At 41.7% G+C, this 16,620-nt stretch overlaps 1 protein-coding gene across 5 annotated transcripts in view; it reads left to right on the forward strand.

Moving 5' to 3' along the window:
* LOC109929885 (drebrin) overlaps nucleotides 1-15,400 on the forward strand; it is a 164,589-nt gene extending 149,189 nt beyond the window's left edge. For 3 of the 5 annotated variants that reach the window (XM_048603991.1, XM_048603990.1, XM_048603993.1), the window contains 5 exons: nucleotides 7,450-7,593; nucleotides 8,665-9,386; nucleotides 11,188-11,272; nucleotides 14,847-14,906; nucleotides 15,021-15,400. In XM_048603991.1, the coding sequence (XP_048459948.1) occupies nucleotides 7,450-7,593; nucleotides 8,665-9,386; nucleotides 11,188-11,272; nucleotides 14,847-14,906; nucleotides 15,021-15,085 (1,076 nt within the window). In that variant the 3' untranslated portion in view covers nucleotides 15,086-15,400. Of the gene's footprint in view, nucleotides 1-158; nucleotides 282-7,449; nucleotides 7,594-8,664; nucleotides 9,387-11,187; nucleotides 11,273-14,846; nucleotides 14,907-15,020 lie in introns of all 5 variants that reach the window. The other 2 variants (XM_048603994.1, XM_048603992.1) reach the window with 2 other exon arrangements.
* The last annotated feature ends 1,220 nt before the right edge of the window (nucleotides 15,401-16,620 follow it).

A 16,620-nucleotide genomic window follows, 5' to 3' on the forward strand; every position in this document is an offset into this window, starting at 1 on the left:
GGTATTTGAATGAGCTATTTACAATGGTATGTCAATCAGCAGGTTACACTGCATTAGTTGCATTACCCACCTCATCAACCCTTTTTACTACCCCCTTAAACCTCGAAGCTATTTGGCTATTGTGTGTTACTGACTGGTGTGACACATTCTCCCCACAGGTCAAGTGAGCAGCCCCTTCCTTAAGAATCAACACAGTCTGCCCGAGCGAGCATGGTCCCCACCAAGATCCCCTTGCCCTCGAATTGCTGCTAACCATAACCCCTTCCAGTCTTGCCCCTCATGTAGGTATACTTTATAATCAAATATACAGTATCATGTTTCTTGAACTAGAAGCATGCACTTTATAAAGTATGGAGGCTCTTAAAGGATTCCAGATACGGCTTGAACCCATTTAACATACTGTTTAAAACTACTGTATCTTGAGTAATCAATGTATTCTCTTAGCTAGTATTTCACCTCTGAGATTTCTTTCAGTTGTCCCATGACAGAGAGAATGATTGTCTTCTTGACATCTGGCTGAGGGAGTAGGGTGGAGTAAAATAGTCTAACTTCCTCAATTCTGTCCAGCTCTGTTTACAAAATTACGTTACAACTCTGAGCCTGTTTTTTTTTTTTCAAGTTTATGCTCCCCGGGTGAGAGATTCAGGAAAGCAAAGTGATATGTGACTGGAAAAAGATTGCTTTCAGAATGAGATGTTTGAAAACTAGAGACTTAGGCAGCTTTGGAATTCCTTATAGCGTGTGCCTCTCCTCCCAGCATAAGAGGTTCCTCTTCAAGGTGTAAGCCAGCCTCAGAATCCATATAGAGCAGATCCTGACTGGTGAAGGGGAATGGCACTCGATCTTAGAGTCATACAGCACGGATGCTGGGAGCAATAGGGAGATGTCAGTGTGGTGTGTAATCAAGGGGTACTGAAGATATTACATTAGACTTTGAAACCCAAGTCTTTGAATTATGGATGCAATTGGATTGATGCAAAAAGTCCTGTGATGCTTTTCCAAGCAGAGCAAATAGCTTCTTTAGTCATAACTGACAGCTATTCCTCAACCAGACACCTACACAAATTAACCTGTAGCTTCCTCTACATTTGTGCCCAAATACACACAATTTAGGCACAAAATGTACATGGTTTAATAGTTCAGAGTTTGCAGCAAAATGAAATAGTGCAGTGATGCAAGTATGTCCAATCTTTGGTCTTTCAGGTCATCAACCTTCTACTTAAATAAGTCATTATCCTCAAAACGCATTGTACCCCCAATGCTGAAGTATGAATCTCTCAATTGTGCTTGTTGGGACCTGTCTCAACACTGTATCAGAATTTTCAGACTCAGCAGAAAGCAAAGCCACTATTATGCACTTTTCAATTGCAACTTTCTAAAGCAAGTGTTCTAAATGTGCTTTTTGATGGCAACATGTAAATCACGTTTCCCCATTGAAAATTCATTTTTAAAAAGTGTGCCTGATCTGTCTGAATGAAGGTTCAAGATTGAAAACTTTAAAAGTTAAGATTCATGAATCAAATGTGGTGTGTGTGTGCTTAGCAATTCCTTGGGTCCTGATTGATTTATGCCCATATTAGAATTTGGATCTCTTGTGAGGAGATTGCGAGAACTCAAGGGTATAACTTGACATTGGTTACATGGGCACAATTTCAATGCAAATTCTGGGTTGCATGGAGGAAACTCCAGGTCACGATCCTGTTATTTATTTCATTGCACTTTATGGGACTTAGTTTAATTACAAAAGGTGATTACATTTTTTAAAACTACTTCATTCGTTATCAAGTGCTTTGCAATTCCTGATTGACACAAACGATGTTTGAAATAAATGCAAGATTACTCTTTCTGACTGATTTGCTGTTACTAATTGCCATTTGGTACCATATAATATTTTTACAAATTTGATCATGGTGAGCTGACAGATTTACGAATAGATGATTCACCCAAAACAGCTCTTAAAAATGGTCCCCACACCTAATGTTTTATCAATTGGAGTGTCACGATTAAGGACAGTATTTATTGTTCAACCAGAATTACCCTTGGAAGGCAACAAACCAGGAAACTTTTATAATTATTCTCTCTGACTGGAAATTACTTTAATCACAAATGATCCATACACTCACTGGTGAAGTGTATAGATCTAGTGCATTGTTCTAAACTACATACCACACTGCTTCAGAATAGAAATTTTGATCCAATGAAACTGGGGAAATTATTAGTTTTGTTAAGAAATGTTTCAAGGACAATGTAAAGGAAGCCTAATTTGTATTTAGTTGGTGCTGTATCTGATCTAGGAATGATACACATATGCACAGCAAAGACTAGGGCTCGAGTTTCTGCTCTTGCATTTACCAACAGTTCATTTGATTAGATGGGAAATCACAGGCAGAAGCAGAAACCCCTGTTTTGTTTACTGAACAGAAGTTCTACGGGGTAACTCAGTCATGTAATTAAGCTATTGTAAATTTTAGCAAAGGGTAAAGACTCTTTTCCCAGAGTGGGGGACTCAATTACTAGGGGTCACGATTTCAAGGTGAGAGGGGAAAAGTTTAAGGGAGATATGCGTGGAAAGTTCTTTACGCAGAGGGTGGTGGGTGCCGGGAATGCGTTGCCAGCGGAGGTGGTAGAGACGGGCACGATAGCATCATTTAAGATGTATCTAGACAGATTGAATGGGCAGGGAGCAGAGGGATACAGATCCTTGGAAAATAGGCAACAGGTTTAGATAGAGGATCTGGATCGGTGCAGGCTTGGAGGGCCGAAGGGCCTGTTCCTGTGCTGTAATTTTCTTTGTTCTTTGTAAGGACATCCAAATATTATTGATTTTCCACTCCCATTTACAGTCTGTCTTTTTATCTTTTTAATTCAATTCCTTCCCATCTGGTAATACAATTTCAACTGAAAAGTCAGATGCACAATAGAAGAATGATTCAAAACATTTGAGGAGATTTTAGAATTATTAAGTAGATTCGCACCCACAAACCCCAAGAGGGAAGAGAAACAGGAGAATGAATGGACATTTGCCCTTTTCCAATGCACAGTAGTACTTGTTTAAAGCCTGATGTTATGAGTGGCGTATATTCAGGGCAGCTGCCTACCTGCTAAAGGGAATGTTGCATTGTGACCCAAGGGAATATGCAAAACAGGAGGGAGGTACGTAAAAGATCTATACAAGTAAGGAATTTACACATTCCAAAAGGCATGAAAACATAAGGTAATCATATTAGTACTTTTCCTCTAAAGGACTCTGTGTGTTATACCAATATGAGTTGCAGAGAAAATTGCTGATTGAGTCTTCAGTGTCATGTTTCTTCAGATGAGCTTGGAAAAGCATTAACAGTCCAGTTTTGCACCTTTGTCTTTGTTTTGAAATGTGTACTCTGCTTTTGCGCAATATTGCAAAGCTCCATTTTATTTGCTGCTCTGCACCTCACCCACGAATGCGATGTAGCGTATCTATGTTTCTGCATCTTGGAATGTGCAAGTGCTCTTCAGGAAGCTACAGAGCCCCAGATTCGGAATGGGCACTGGTTGGAAGAAAAGCATCAAAGAGAGAATTTCTGCAATGTTGGCTCAGTGGAACTCCTGGGTAAACTGCTTAAACCCTGCCATGTACACCATTTCTCCCGGGTTTCTATTGATCCTTCACAGTTAGAAATGGAGAAAGAACTGTGGAAATTCTTTCATGAAACACAACATTTGTACAATTAGGCTGAAGCTTCCCAACCAGTGCTCATCATTTTGAAGCATATTTATAAATGAACAGAAACTGATTATTAAAATTAATAACTTGACATTATATTTTGAATACAAACATATATTTTGGATTTTAGATTTTGCCATCCCTTCTGTCCTAAAGTTGATAACTCATGCTAATGACAATACCTGCTCGGGTACGTTACCCAAGTATCTTTGCTTAATATGAGAATCTGAACAAAAAGTATCAATGAATTATTAATTTGTTACAGTAATAACAGTCTAGGCATCCTCTTTCCTTGTTTTTACCACATGTCCCTTGCTGGAAGTGAGGGTTCGTGTCCAGAGATGGGAATTCGGCTGCTCTTCGTTATGGTCTCGAGTCCAGTGATCATGAATTTAGATTTTCTTACCCTAGAACTCCTTCGCTGAAATCATCTAACTCAGGATATATTGAAAGTCAAAACTTTCAATGTTTCAGGACTTCATGGCTCAGTATCACACATATCAGCGCAGTATACCACAGATCCATTAAAGGAAGGATTTCCTTCATCTGACAACATAAATATTGTAAAATAATTGTTAGAATTTCACAGTTATCACAGCCAACTGATGAGTAAACTCAAACACAGCAGGGTGTATTTTGAGACCACAAACTCCAGATTAACTATTACCTTGCAGAATGCCAAAGATGCAGTCAGATCCAGGTCAGTCTCAACCAACACACCAATAATTGTCCAGACAGTTTATGAATTACTTAGTCTTACAGCTCCTTCCCCTCAACAGTCATATCTAATTCCCTTCTATATCTGTCCATACAGTAAGTTAATCAATTAACTCCATCACCTGCTTAACTAATGCCATACCATCAGAAGTGAGTGTCCAAATCCCATTTAAAACTGCTGTTACTTGCTCAGATATAGATCTGGGCTCCTAACTGCAGATACAATCCCACTAAGGGGCCGATTTAGTCTACATTTAAGATGATCTATTTTATCACTTCAAAAGGCATCCTGCAAACTCTTAATATCTTTGTAATCTGCATTCCTTTGTACGGGCCATTTGAAGTTTGGTTAAATGCTTCAAAAATTCTTTCTGTTTATCTATTGATGTGTCATTTCAAATGTCCTACCGTCAGAGTATGTTTCAAAAGCCGTTTCCCACTTTTCTCTTTCCTCTGTCTGAAAAGCTGTTTCACATTCCTGTCCTCTGTGGTTCTGTAAAATAATTCCACGTTCTTGCATTCCCTGAGTGCCACAGAAGGTAAGTTCCTCCATCATCTCAGCTGTGTGCCTCAGAAAATAAAGTCCATCTTCTCTCTGTTCTGGAAAAGCAGTTCTATCTTTCTGTCTTCCATTTGTGCATTCAAAGCTAAGTTCTTCCTTCCTGGCTTCCTGAAAAGCAGTTCCACATTCTTTTCTTGTATGCTTTGAAAGGTAAGCTCCAACTTCTTGACTTCTTTTGTGTTCTTCAAGAGCCTTTCCATTGAGGACTGTGAGGTACTCTTGATAGTCATTCTTCTGTGTTATGTGTGCTTAAACTACATGACTTTGACCTTTCAAGGTGAATTTGGATTCTGACTCACTGAGAAAAGAACAATGACCTTTTATTTGAGTAGACCTGATCAATGGCAAATGGAATTCAATTCGGATAAATGTGAGGTAATCCACCTAGGCAGGGTGGATTACCAGGCTAGACAACCAGGGAGGGGGATACATGTTGAATGGTAGGACCCTGGGGAAGGTCAGAGGAATGTTGGAGAGCATGTATACCAGTCCCTTAAGGTAATGGGACACAAAGTGGCCAGGAAAGCATAAGGGATATTTGTTTCCATTGGCAGAGATAGGGAGTCTAAGAGCAGAGCAGTTATGCTGGAACAATATAAAACGTTGGTTAGGGCTCAGCTAGGGTATAGTGTGCAGTTGTGGAATCCATGTTATAGCAGGGCTGTGATAGCACTGGAGAGGGTGCAGAGGGAGATTTACCAGTTTGTTGCCTGGGCTGGACAGTTTCAGTTATGAAGAGAGGTTAGACAGACTGAGGTTGTTTGTATAGGGTGCTAGATTTAAGATAAGAGGGAGGAGGTTTAGATCAGATGTGAGGAAAGCAAATCAACTCAAGAGGGTGATGAGAATCTCAAACTCACTGCCTGGGAGGCAGAAACCCTCATAACATTTCAGAAGGAATTAGGTACAAGGTTGTAGACATGCTCGCTGAGCCGGTGGGTTTGGTTGCAAATGTTTCACCACCCCGCTAGGTAACATCGTCAGTGCGCCTCCAGTGAAGCGTTGGTGTTCTGTCCCACTTGTTATTTATATGCCTTGGTTTGCTGGGGTGGTTGGTATTAGTTCCGGTTCTGTTTCTCAGTGGTTTGTACACAGGGTCTAATTCAATGTGTTTATTGATGGAGTTCTGGTTGGAATACCAGGCTTCCAGGAATACCCTGGCGTGTCTCCATTTGGCTTGTGCTATTATCGATGTGTTGTCCCAGTCGAGTTCATGTCCTTCATTGTCCGTGTGTATTGAGACCCGTGAGAATTGGTCATGTCTCTTGGTGGCTAGTTGGTGTTTGTGTATCCATATTGTCAATTTTCTTCCAGTTTGGCCTATGTAATGTTTCTCACAGTCCTTCCACCGGTTTTGCTGGTTTTGGGTTTGGGATCCTCTACATTTGTCAGTAGCTGTTGTAGGGTGGTTGTCGGTTTGTGGGCTACCCTGATACCTACAAGTCTGAGCAGTCTTGTGGTCATCTCCAATATGTCCCTGATGTACAGTAGGGTGATTAGTGAGTCTGGTCGTGTTGTGTCTTCCTGCTGTGGTCTGTCTCAGAGGTAATGACAGATTGTGTTTCTTCAGATATCCATTCCTTTTGAAGACTCCGTATACTTGCTCCTGTTCCGCTTTGTGTAGCTCCAAGTTGCTGCAATGTGTTGCGGCTCATTTAAATAGTGTCCTGATGCAGCTCCGTTTGTGGGCATTGGGGTGGTTGCTAGTGTAATTGAATATCTGATCCATATGGGTGGTCTTTTTAGTTCCTCTAGTGCAGGCTGCATGGGAGGAATTTCTCTGTTTGATTTTCCTATCATGTACAGAAAGTTGATTTATTTAAACTTTTGAATGTCTCCTTTTATTAATGGCAAAAACATGTTTAAAACAATAGTGTCCTTAATGAATGAATTAGTTCCCTAGACAGAAAATCATGTTAAAAAAGAAAGATCTTTGGCATACCCTGAGGAGAAAAGTCTGATGGTTCCATCTTTGTGAGTTAAATCCTGCCATCCCCAACTTTATATTCTATTAAGGAATCCTACAAACAGAAGATCACCATCATTCCATGTATGAATAATTTCTGTTCAATTTGCTGCTAGATTCAGTGCAGACAGCTATTATTCCTTACACAGCTTATTTAAAAATGTATTTTCAATTCTAGAAGTTTAATCATAGCGTGGATACTTGAGTATATTCCTGTTCAAAAAAAATCAATATGATATCTCCGTCCACCCTCCCTATCACTATTGTATGAAGTATTGATCATTCTTAGTTTGAAGATCAGAACACTGATTTGTAACACTGCTGTACATTGTTAATAGACGGAGTCATTTTTGCTGATGCAATGGGTAACACAATCTGTGGATTTTGGAAATATTAAGTTAAATTTAGCAGTCTGTTTTATTTTTAAAGTTGCAAATTGACTGTTGTTCCGGGTTTCTTTTGATTTTTTGCACCTTCTCCCCTCCCTGTCTCTTGTAACAGCTCATCAGACACAATTTGAAATGACCAGAGTGGAGGATGTAACGTCATTTAGTGCTCCCGAGTCGAGTATCGTTGCAACACCAATATACGAGGAGAACGAAGAGGCTGAGGTTGAAGAGCTTCCAAATCTATTCCGGTTTACAGGTATCACTGCTCAGTGGATCCCATTATATGGAATTGAGTGGTTTGAGCTCCACTGGGAGGACAGGAGTGTGAATTTTGATCTGTGAAATGTGAATCCATGAAACAAGAGTCCAGGGACTGTTGAGGAAGAGGCTGATATTGTCTATTTGGATAATACTTCAAACTTCTCCTGTCGGCATATATATCCCAGATCAATCTGTAATCCTATTTGTCTTCACTTACAGCTGAAGTTGTCCTTGAAAATGAACAAAGACATAAAATACAAATTCATCTAGTCCCAGTTTACCACGGATATGAAGCTATTGCCTATTCCTTGTTACAGTGTCTGTAGTATTTAATGGACTTTGACACCTTGCTTGGTCCTTACCTTGAAAGATCCTTCTCTCAAATTAATGTTTTTTACCCACCAGTGCCAACTGTTATAGGGTGGCACGGTGGCTCAGTGGTTAGCGCTGCTGCCTCACAGCACCAAGGACCGGGGTTCAATTCTATGATCTTTCTTTATTCATTCACGGGATGAGGGCATGGCTGGCTAGGACAGCATTTATTGCCCATCCCTAATTGCCCAGAGGGCAGTTTCCTTCCCTAAAGGGCATTTTTCCAACAATCGACAATGGATTTACAGTCATTCTTATTTATTGAATTCAAATTCCACCATCTGCCATGGCAGGATTTGAACCCAGGTCCCCAGAACGTTATCTGGGTCTCTGGATTAACAGTCCAGCGATAATACCACTAGGCCATTTCCTCCCCAGCAATAGCGGATTAGCAGTAATAAGGATGTTTTTTCAGTCTAAAACACACTACTAATCTTTATTGATAACACAGTGTGGAGTTGGAGGAACACAGGAGGCCAGGCAGCATCAGAGGGGTAGGAAAGCTGACGTTTTGGGTTGGGACCCTTCTTCAGAAAATGCTACTCCTCTGATTCATGAATAGAAGCATTTGAACAAAGGACACAAAGGAAACATATTGATCTATAGAGTTTTGTGCATTTTATTAATTTGCCTATGCCCTACCAAGACCCTTTAGTTTAAACTCAATTCTCTGTTCCCATTCTTTTCTATGTAGACAAGACTGTGCTCGAATTTCCAGAAGAACCACCAATTCAGTATGAAGACCCAGTGCCAGAATGGAATGTGCCAAGCTATAGCGAGGAACCTGGTCTTGTAGATGTAGACATCCCAAACCCTGTCTGGCCTGAGGCACCCAGCTTCCTACACATTGAAGATTCAGTACAGAGTGACCAAGCAGGCTTCATAAGTACTGAGGAACAACACCTTGTAGACATTGGGAATCCACAAACAAATGAGAGTTTTCCACAAGTAAATGAGAATTTGCTGGACCTTTGGGAGGCCAATGGAATAGACCAGCTGCCCTCAAAGTCACACAGTGAGCTGGCAGAGAAGCCATTGGCCTACACCAATATGGAGGAGACGGAACTGATTTTAAACATGAAAAGCCCCCCGCTGGATGAGTCTGTGCCAACAAATGCAGGCATCGAAGCAAATAGCCAACTGCTCGTGAACTTCCAGGAATCACCCGCAGAGCAATCTGCAGAGGTGGTGCCTGCTAAGCCAGAGCAGCAACAGTCCCTGAGCTGTGGGGAAGCTGGGGAGGAGAACCTGCTGTGTTTCGATGGCAGTGAAGGTCTTCCAGCACCACCACCAGACTGTCTGGATTCGAAGCAGTGGGAGAACCTGCCGAGCCTCATCGAGCTGGAAGGCTCACAACAGATGAGTGAAGACTACTGCTTTGGAATACAGGAGCTACCCAAGCCTCAAGATGCCCAGGTAGGGCTGGGACAAAGTGGGCAAGGCGGGCACAGGATGGGGATTTGGACACACAATGCGAGTCTCAAAAGCAGGGAACATTTTGTTTTTACTTTGAACGGGCATAAAATTGACTCATTTAGTTCAGCTCGAAGACATTGATCAAAATATGCCATTGGATGGGAATTGCCCCTCCCTGGAGGGAGGCAAAAGAGGTGGTGGAAAGGGGAAATAATCAAAGGAGTTCTCACTGGAGAGAAACTCACCCCCAACCCTGGAATTAAAATGCCAGGCAAGAAGGGGACTTTCCTGGCTCACCAGCAATTAAGGCCCTTAACTGGTCAATTAAAGTCCAATTGTCTATCTCCCTGGTGGGTGAGGAATGTGACCTGCAGGAACATAGGGCAGCCTGCCTCTGGTTTCTCCAATCTGGAATCCACAATCCCCACCCCATGGCCTCCAATACTCCCAAACCTCTCTCTCCCCATAACCACCATGCCATGACACGGGAAAAAAAAAAAGATTTACTTACCTTCTCATCGCTGGATCCCCTCAACAGTAGACCTTGACTGTCAATCCTTAGGACCTAGGAACCACTGACCTCTCTGAGGGACAGGCAGCTCCTGACAACCCGACACACCACTGTCAAGGTGCCTGATGTGGTGGAAAACCCACCTAAATACTGCCTATCAACTCTTACTTCAGTTTTATTCATTCACAGGATGTGGCCAGGCCAGTATTTATTGCCCATCCATAACTGCCCAGTTGAGTCAACTTTTTTTTTTTGCCCTGGGTCTGGAGTCCCATGTAGGCCATGACCAGGTAAGAATGGCAGATTCCCTTCCCTAAAGGGCATTAGTGAAACCCGTCCTCCCACTGGCTGACAATCAGTAACAGTTTCATGGTTGTCATTGGTCTCTTAATCTCAGATTATTTTTAATTCAAATTCCACCATCTGCCACGGTGGGATTTGAATCCAGGTTCCCAGAACATTACCCGAGTGTCTGGATTGATAGTCTCGTGATGATACCACTAGGCCAATGACACCCCTGCTGAACCAATGGGTGTGTAATAGGTGTGTTATTTTACCAATGTGAGGGGGCAGCATTTAGTTGCCAACCAACACAGTCACCTTCACAATCAGTCAAAACCCAGGAAAATCCTGCCTAAAGTAAAATTATTAGCACAGAACCTCAGACAATAGGCATACAGGTACCAGTTCATTCTACAGGCCAGATCACATTTCTGTGAAGAAAATGTCTTCACAGAAGCAGACCCTTATGTAGTCAGCCTTCCCATCCTTTTGACTGCAGCCAAGCTGAGGTTTATAAGGGTACGGTTTGAAATGCATAAAAGAGATTCAAACCAGGTGTCCATGGTATGGGAAACAGACAAGCATTGTGCTGTTGCAGCAGGGTATATTATCCTAAACTTCAAACACTTTCTGATGGCAAGTGAAGGAAACTCTACTTTTGGTTTGACCATGGTCTACCTGATTGGCAGTACCGGGTACTGCCACACAGTGTCATGCTTTCTGGTGCTGACAATCATTGCCTTGGAACTTAGGCATCAGTCAGACAATGCATATCCCAATGTAGAGGATGGGATGGGCCATTGAGATACCCTTCTGCATTTTCTTCACAGAGAAGCATTCTTCTCAAGGGCAAGAAATGACAACATGGAACAAAGTTGTTATATTTTGTTTTCAGGTCAAATAAACTTCAAAGTAGGGACCCCTTCAGCCACACTCTTTTAGAATGAACTCTTGTGTAATACCTAGTTGCATCCTGTAACTTTCTTTAATTTTGTGGTTATTCTGCAGGCAGTTCAAGACTTTTTCAACCAATCACAGGATGAGTATATTAAAGTCCAAACATATGTAGAGGAAAATGCCAATAAAATACCAGGTGAGAAACTGGCAAATTCCCTTCAGTGCTTTTCAGTGTTGTATGTTTAGTTTTGACATTTCAAAGTGTTTCAGTTACCTTTTGTACTTCACACTTATTCTCTCCCGTCCCAGCTATTCCTCATTTTAGGACTGATGGGCGTGAATGTAAACAGATCTGGTGCATAATCAGCTGAGTCATCAATCACAACAATTCATTATAGAGTCTAACACTTCTCCCTCAAAATCACCTCTCAGTCTATGATTAGTTCAGACAGCAAAGATGACCATGGATTGTTTTCTCCATTCCCCAGCTTCCCATTCAACCTCCATCCTGGCTGCCACCCCAATAAGAAATGTGAAGACCTCATGGATTTTTTTTGTCACTAAGGTTGGGACCTCTCATTCAACTGCTTTCTCCAGGACTCCCTCGGTCTGTCCGGAGGAGGGAGAGAGCATTTCCACGTACCCAGAGTGCACACTTTTAAAATAAATTGCCAGAAATACTGGAGGTGAATTGAGAAGATTTTTTTTGCAGGATCTAAGCTGCACTAACAGAAGCAAATTCAATTTTAAAACCTTCACAACAGAATTGAATACATATACTTGAAAAGGAAAAAAAAATGCAGGGCTTCAGAATTATCTCCTCCTGTGCTGTAAGATTGCAATCAGACTGCAATGCATATTATCATAGGTCACAGAATCACTACAGTGTGGAAACAGGCCCTTTGGCCCAACAAGGCTGCACCGACCCTTAGAACATCTCATCCAGACCCAACCCCCTATAACCCATCTAATCTACACATCCCTGAACACTCCAGGGCAATTTAACATGACCAATCCACCTAACCTGCACATCTTTGGACTGTGGGAGGAAACTGGAGCACCCGGAGGAAACCCACGAAGACATGAGGAGAATGTGTAAACTCCACGGAGACAGTCACCTGAGGGTGAAATTGAACCCGGGTCCCTGGCGCTGTGAGGCAGCACTGAGCCATCATGCCGCCCTTTATACACTAGGATTTCTAATCAGGGGAGTGTAAACGAGGCTATTTAAATAGGGGAGATGGTGTCTTGTTGACCTAAATTTCCAACTTTTTCTAAAACGTGACCAACTCAATTGATTGATTTTCCCCAAAGTAGCACTTGCCCTGAATTTGTATTTTTCCCTAGTGTTTCCTCCAACTTCCCTACAGCCCCCTGTTTGAACTTCTCCATTGAGAATTTTGCCCCTGTACAGCACTGAAACAGCTTTAACAATGACCAAAATGTAGATTATATGTGCCCCTGGAAATGGTGCCATGTCTCTTCCTTTGCCATCATCTATTCCTCTGTAGCCTTCCAACTCATTCACAACTCAGCCATCCAATCCTTTCCAACACTGTCCATTGTAGACTCCTGCTTTGCCCATTGCCTCAAATTATAAATTTCTATTGATTTGTCTAAATCCATTCATTACCTTGCTCCTTTGTATTTAGGATATCTCCCCTAGTCCTAAACCCAAATCCCTTCACAATTCTATCACCATTGCCTACTCTTTGTATTTCCCCACTCTGCCATAGCCTTCTCCTGTCTTTGGCCCTGGGATCAGACCATCCCTCCCTACACTTTCAACTCCAACTTCACTTTCATTTCCAGAAGTCTTGAATGTGTTGTTGCCTCTCAAATTTATTCCCAGAACTCCATGACGACTCTCAACTCATCTTTCCAAACCTGACAGAGTTCTGATTGGCCTTATCTAACTTGAGTAACATTCTACACAATTGTAACGCTGATAAAATAATCTTCCTCATCCTTCTTGACTTGCCTGCAGACTTTGACATGGTGGACCACATCCTCCTGCACCAAAACCACAGCTTGGTTATCTCGCTGATTGGGTGGGTGGGTGATGTCTCAATGCCATTCTCATCTACCCAGTCTTATCCAGAGACCCACCTGCATCGGCTTCTCTTTCCCCTCCCATACCATTACCCCTGGAGTCCCAACAAAGATCTATCCTTGGTCCCATTCAATTCTTCATCTGCATGCTGTGTCTCAGTGACATCTTCCAAAAACACAACCGGTTCCACAGGAGAACTAATATCATCGAGGTCCCCCTCACCAGCACCTATCTCTTCAGCAGTCAGTCATGGGTAACCAGAAATTTTGTCCAACTAAGCACTGCAAATGACTGAAGTTATGTCCTTCATCCCTACCACAAACTTTGTTCCTAGTCACTGATTCCACCTTTTCCCTGATTTCTAAAATCCTCCATGGCCTTCACGCTCTCCCTATCTTTAGAGGGTTTAGGGACTGGAGAAGGTTACAGAGTTTCTTGCCTCCTTCGCTTTGCCCTCTTGAGTACACTCTTTTAAATTGCTGCACCATTGGGAGCCCAACTTCCAGCTACCTAGGGGATAATGTCTGGAATTCATTCCCTAAAGTTTTCCAGCTTTCCTGCATGAAGATGTCCCATGAAACCTACCTAAACTGACTGAGTTTTCAGCTATTTGTCCCACCATCTCTCGATATGGCCAGATTATAACTTTGCAGTGAAGTCTTGACAGGTGTTTTCCAAGATTAAAGGCACTACAAAACTGTTCTGTGCATTTTTTTTCCCCTTGCATTTCTTTGAAGACTTGCAAATTTATTTCTAGGTTGAAGGCAGAATAAGAAAACTAGTTTTGGTAATCACATGAACATTGAACAATTAAACAACCACAGGGCATTTCTGTCCCTACATTGCAGGGTATCCTTCCTAAGGTTATCAGAACAGAAGGCATTGCTCAAATGAGGTTTTGTCAGCACTCTCTACAGTAACAGGAACACTTTATTGTTTTCATATTCTACACCTTTTGTCATGAAGCCCAGTAAATGTTCACCTTCTATAGATTGATCTGGTCACCAGGGAGCTAATTTCAATGGCTTAATACTAGAATCCCTAAATCTTTTTGTGATTGTGTGGATTTCTTTTTAAGTAAGTGTGCGGTCACACTACACTGAAGGTGGCTTTAACTACAGCAAGTGAAGAACTGGTACAGTGAGATACCTTCTTGCACTCAGAAAAATTTAGGAATGACAATTTATAAGAGTAAGATATGAGATGGTGACTGTGTTAGGAAGGTGCAAGATGCCAGAGATGTTGGAATGCCAAGATCTTGAAGGGTTGTAGGGCTAAAGGAAGTTTCAGATGCAGAGGGTCCTTGTAAGAGTTCACTTCCCTACAAATAACACCTATTGAAGGAAAAGAGGGTTATTATAAAAAGTTTTACCAAATCAAAGCAGCCTTACTTTGCCTTTTAAATAATAAGGAAGACGACTGGTAGAGCAGAAATGTGTGGCCTGTTAAAAGGATGAAAGCAGTATGACTTTAAACTGGATGCTGAGGATGGAAATAGGTCATGTTTATAAACCTGCTTGTGAATTTGTTACTGGTGTTGAAAAGATTTCCTACTTGGAAGACAAATCCCTGTAGTTTCCATACAGCTACTCTCCCATTCTATTGTGCAATCTCCATTGTCCTGTTTCACCTGTTGTTTTTGGTCACTCTCTTCCCCACCCCTCTGCTCCATGTGTCTTACAGTTCGTATCTCATTGTTTCTCATTCCCTCTGTCAGACACAAATGATGTTTGCTGCTTCAATTATCCTCTCAACCATTCTGAATCCAAAGACTTGGGTCAGTATGCATCATGTACCTACATCAACTCATCAGTGCTGATTTTCAGTGCCTGAATTTTTAAGCTGTTTATAAACACGAAAATAACTTACTTTTTCTTCCATCCATTTACAGAAATTGATATTACCTATTGTGACAATGATACTGACACAGATCCAGACCATTCTCCTGCAGACTGATCTCACTCAGCGTGTTAACTCTTCTGTATGACACTTATGCTTCAAGTAAATGAAAAAGACAAAAATTGCTAAGTTTTAATTTTAGTCTGTGTTTACTATTTTTAACTGTAATAATTTGAATGTATTATTTTCTAAATTAACCTAATTGTATATTGATTCCACTTACAGCTGCTAGGTAGAGTCTGCTGAAGCTGATATGATGTGACTAGCAGTGTTAACTATCACCAATTGCTTTTCAAGTACCATTTTCAAAAGCACAAATTTTGTGAAATGCTAATTGCTGTTGTATGAAAATAAACAGTTTCTGAAAATCCAGTTTTTCCAACATGTCCTCATTTTTACAGATCAAATCAAAGGATTTGCTTTCTCTCCACCTCATTTTCTCATACATTATCTCTCTTCCCCTAAGGGGTCTGCTACATATTTGGAGCGTTATGGGGACAGAGAATTAGAATGGAACTGCTCCCTTAGCTCGATCAAAGAACTGGCAATAAACACCATAGGCCAAAAATCACCTCATGATTGGCAGCATGACTAATCGGAATGAATCTATGCTATAATTTGTTTCGGGTTCTAACAGTTCCAATACCAGTTAAGGGGTAGTAGGAACTGCAGATGCTGGAGAATCTGAGATAACAAGGTGTAGAGCTGAATGAACACAGCAGGCCAAGCAGCATCGGAGGAGCAGGAAAGTTGACGTTTCGGGTCTGGACCCTGCTTCAGAAAATCTTCTGAATCAGAAAATTTTCTGAAGAAGGGTCTAGGCCCGAAACGTCAGCCTTCCTGCTCCTCCGATGCTGCTTGGCCTGCTGTGTTCATCCAGCTCTACACCTTGTTATCCCAATACCAGTTAATCTGTTTTGCAAACAGCAGCAGCATATATATTTTATACTAATTATTCATTTTGCTAGATTTTCAAAATCTAGCTATTCAGGGAACAACTTAGCCCTTTGATCCTTTCTTGCCATTTTATTAAGATCAGAGCTGAGCTTCCACCTCAACTCCACCTTCTTGCAATGTGCCCATATCCAAAGCTCTGTTGATCTCTGTCTGGAGCACACACTGATGATAACCCAAGAAATAAATACCAAATAACTCATCTATCAGTTCTCACCACTTGTATGGGTTTTAGAAACACTGTAGGGAGGACTGACACAGAAGGCCGTATGGCAGAATGTAGTGATTGGGATCCTCATCCATACCAAGGAGAACCATGGCAGCCCTGTTACCTTTCAATATGAGGTCTGGCATAATTACAGGCTCAGTACCTTAAATGGAGCCCCTTGGCTGGGCCAGACTCTGGGTGTGTCTGGATTTTGGGATGGTGGCTCAAGGTCAAGCCAGGTTGGCTGAGGTCAAGGGTCACAGAGTGTGGGATAGGTTGAAGCTGGTAACAAATCTGGCACCACACTATGCCCAGTGCACCACCCCACCCAACTTAGTCAGCTACATTTCTTCAATTTGACTCATTAAAGGCAGTTCTTAAAAATGTCCTGTTTTTCACAAGCGACTGGTTTTGTGGTTGTGGAATTTTG

The sequence above is a fragment of the Rhincodon typus genome, chromosome 12 (assembly GCF_021869965.1).
Source record: "Rhincodon typus isolate 14 chromosome 12, sRhiTyp1.1, whole genome shotgun sequence".
Classification (NCBI taxonomy): Eukaryota; Metazoa; Chordata; class Chondrichthyes; order Orectolobiformes; family Rhincodontidae; genus Rhincodon; species Rhincodon typus.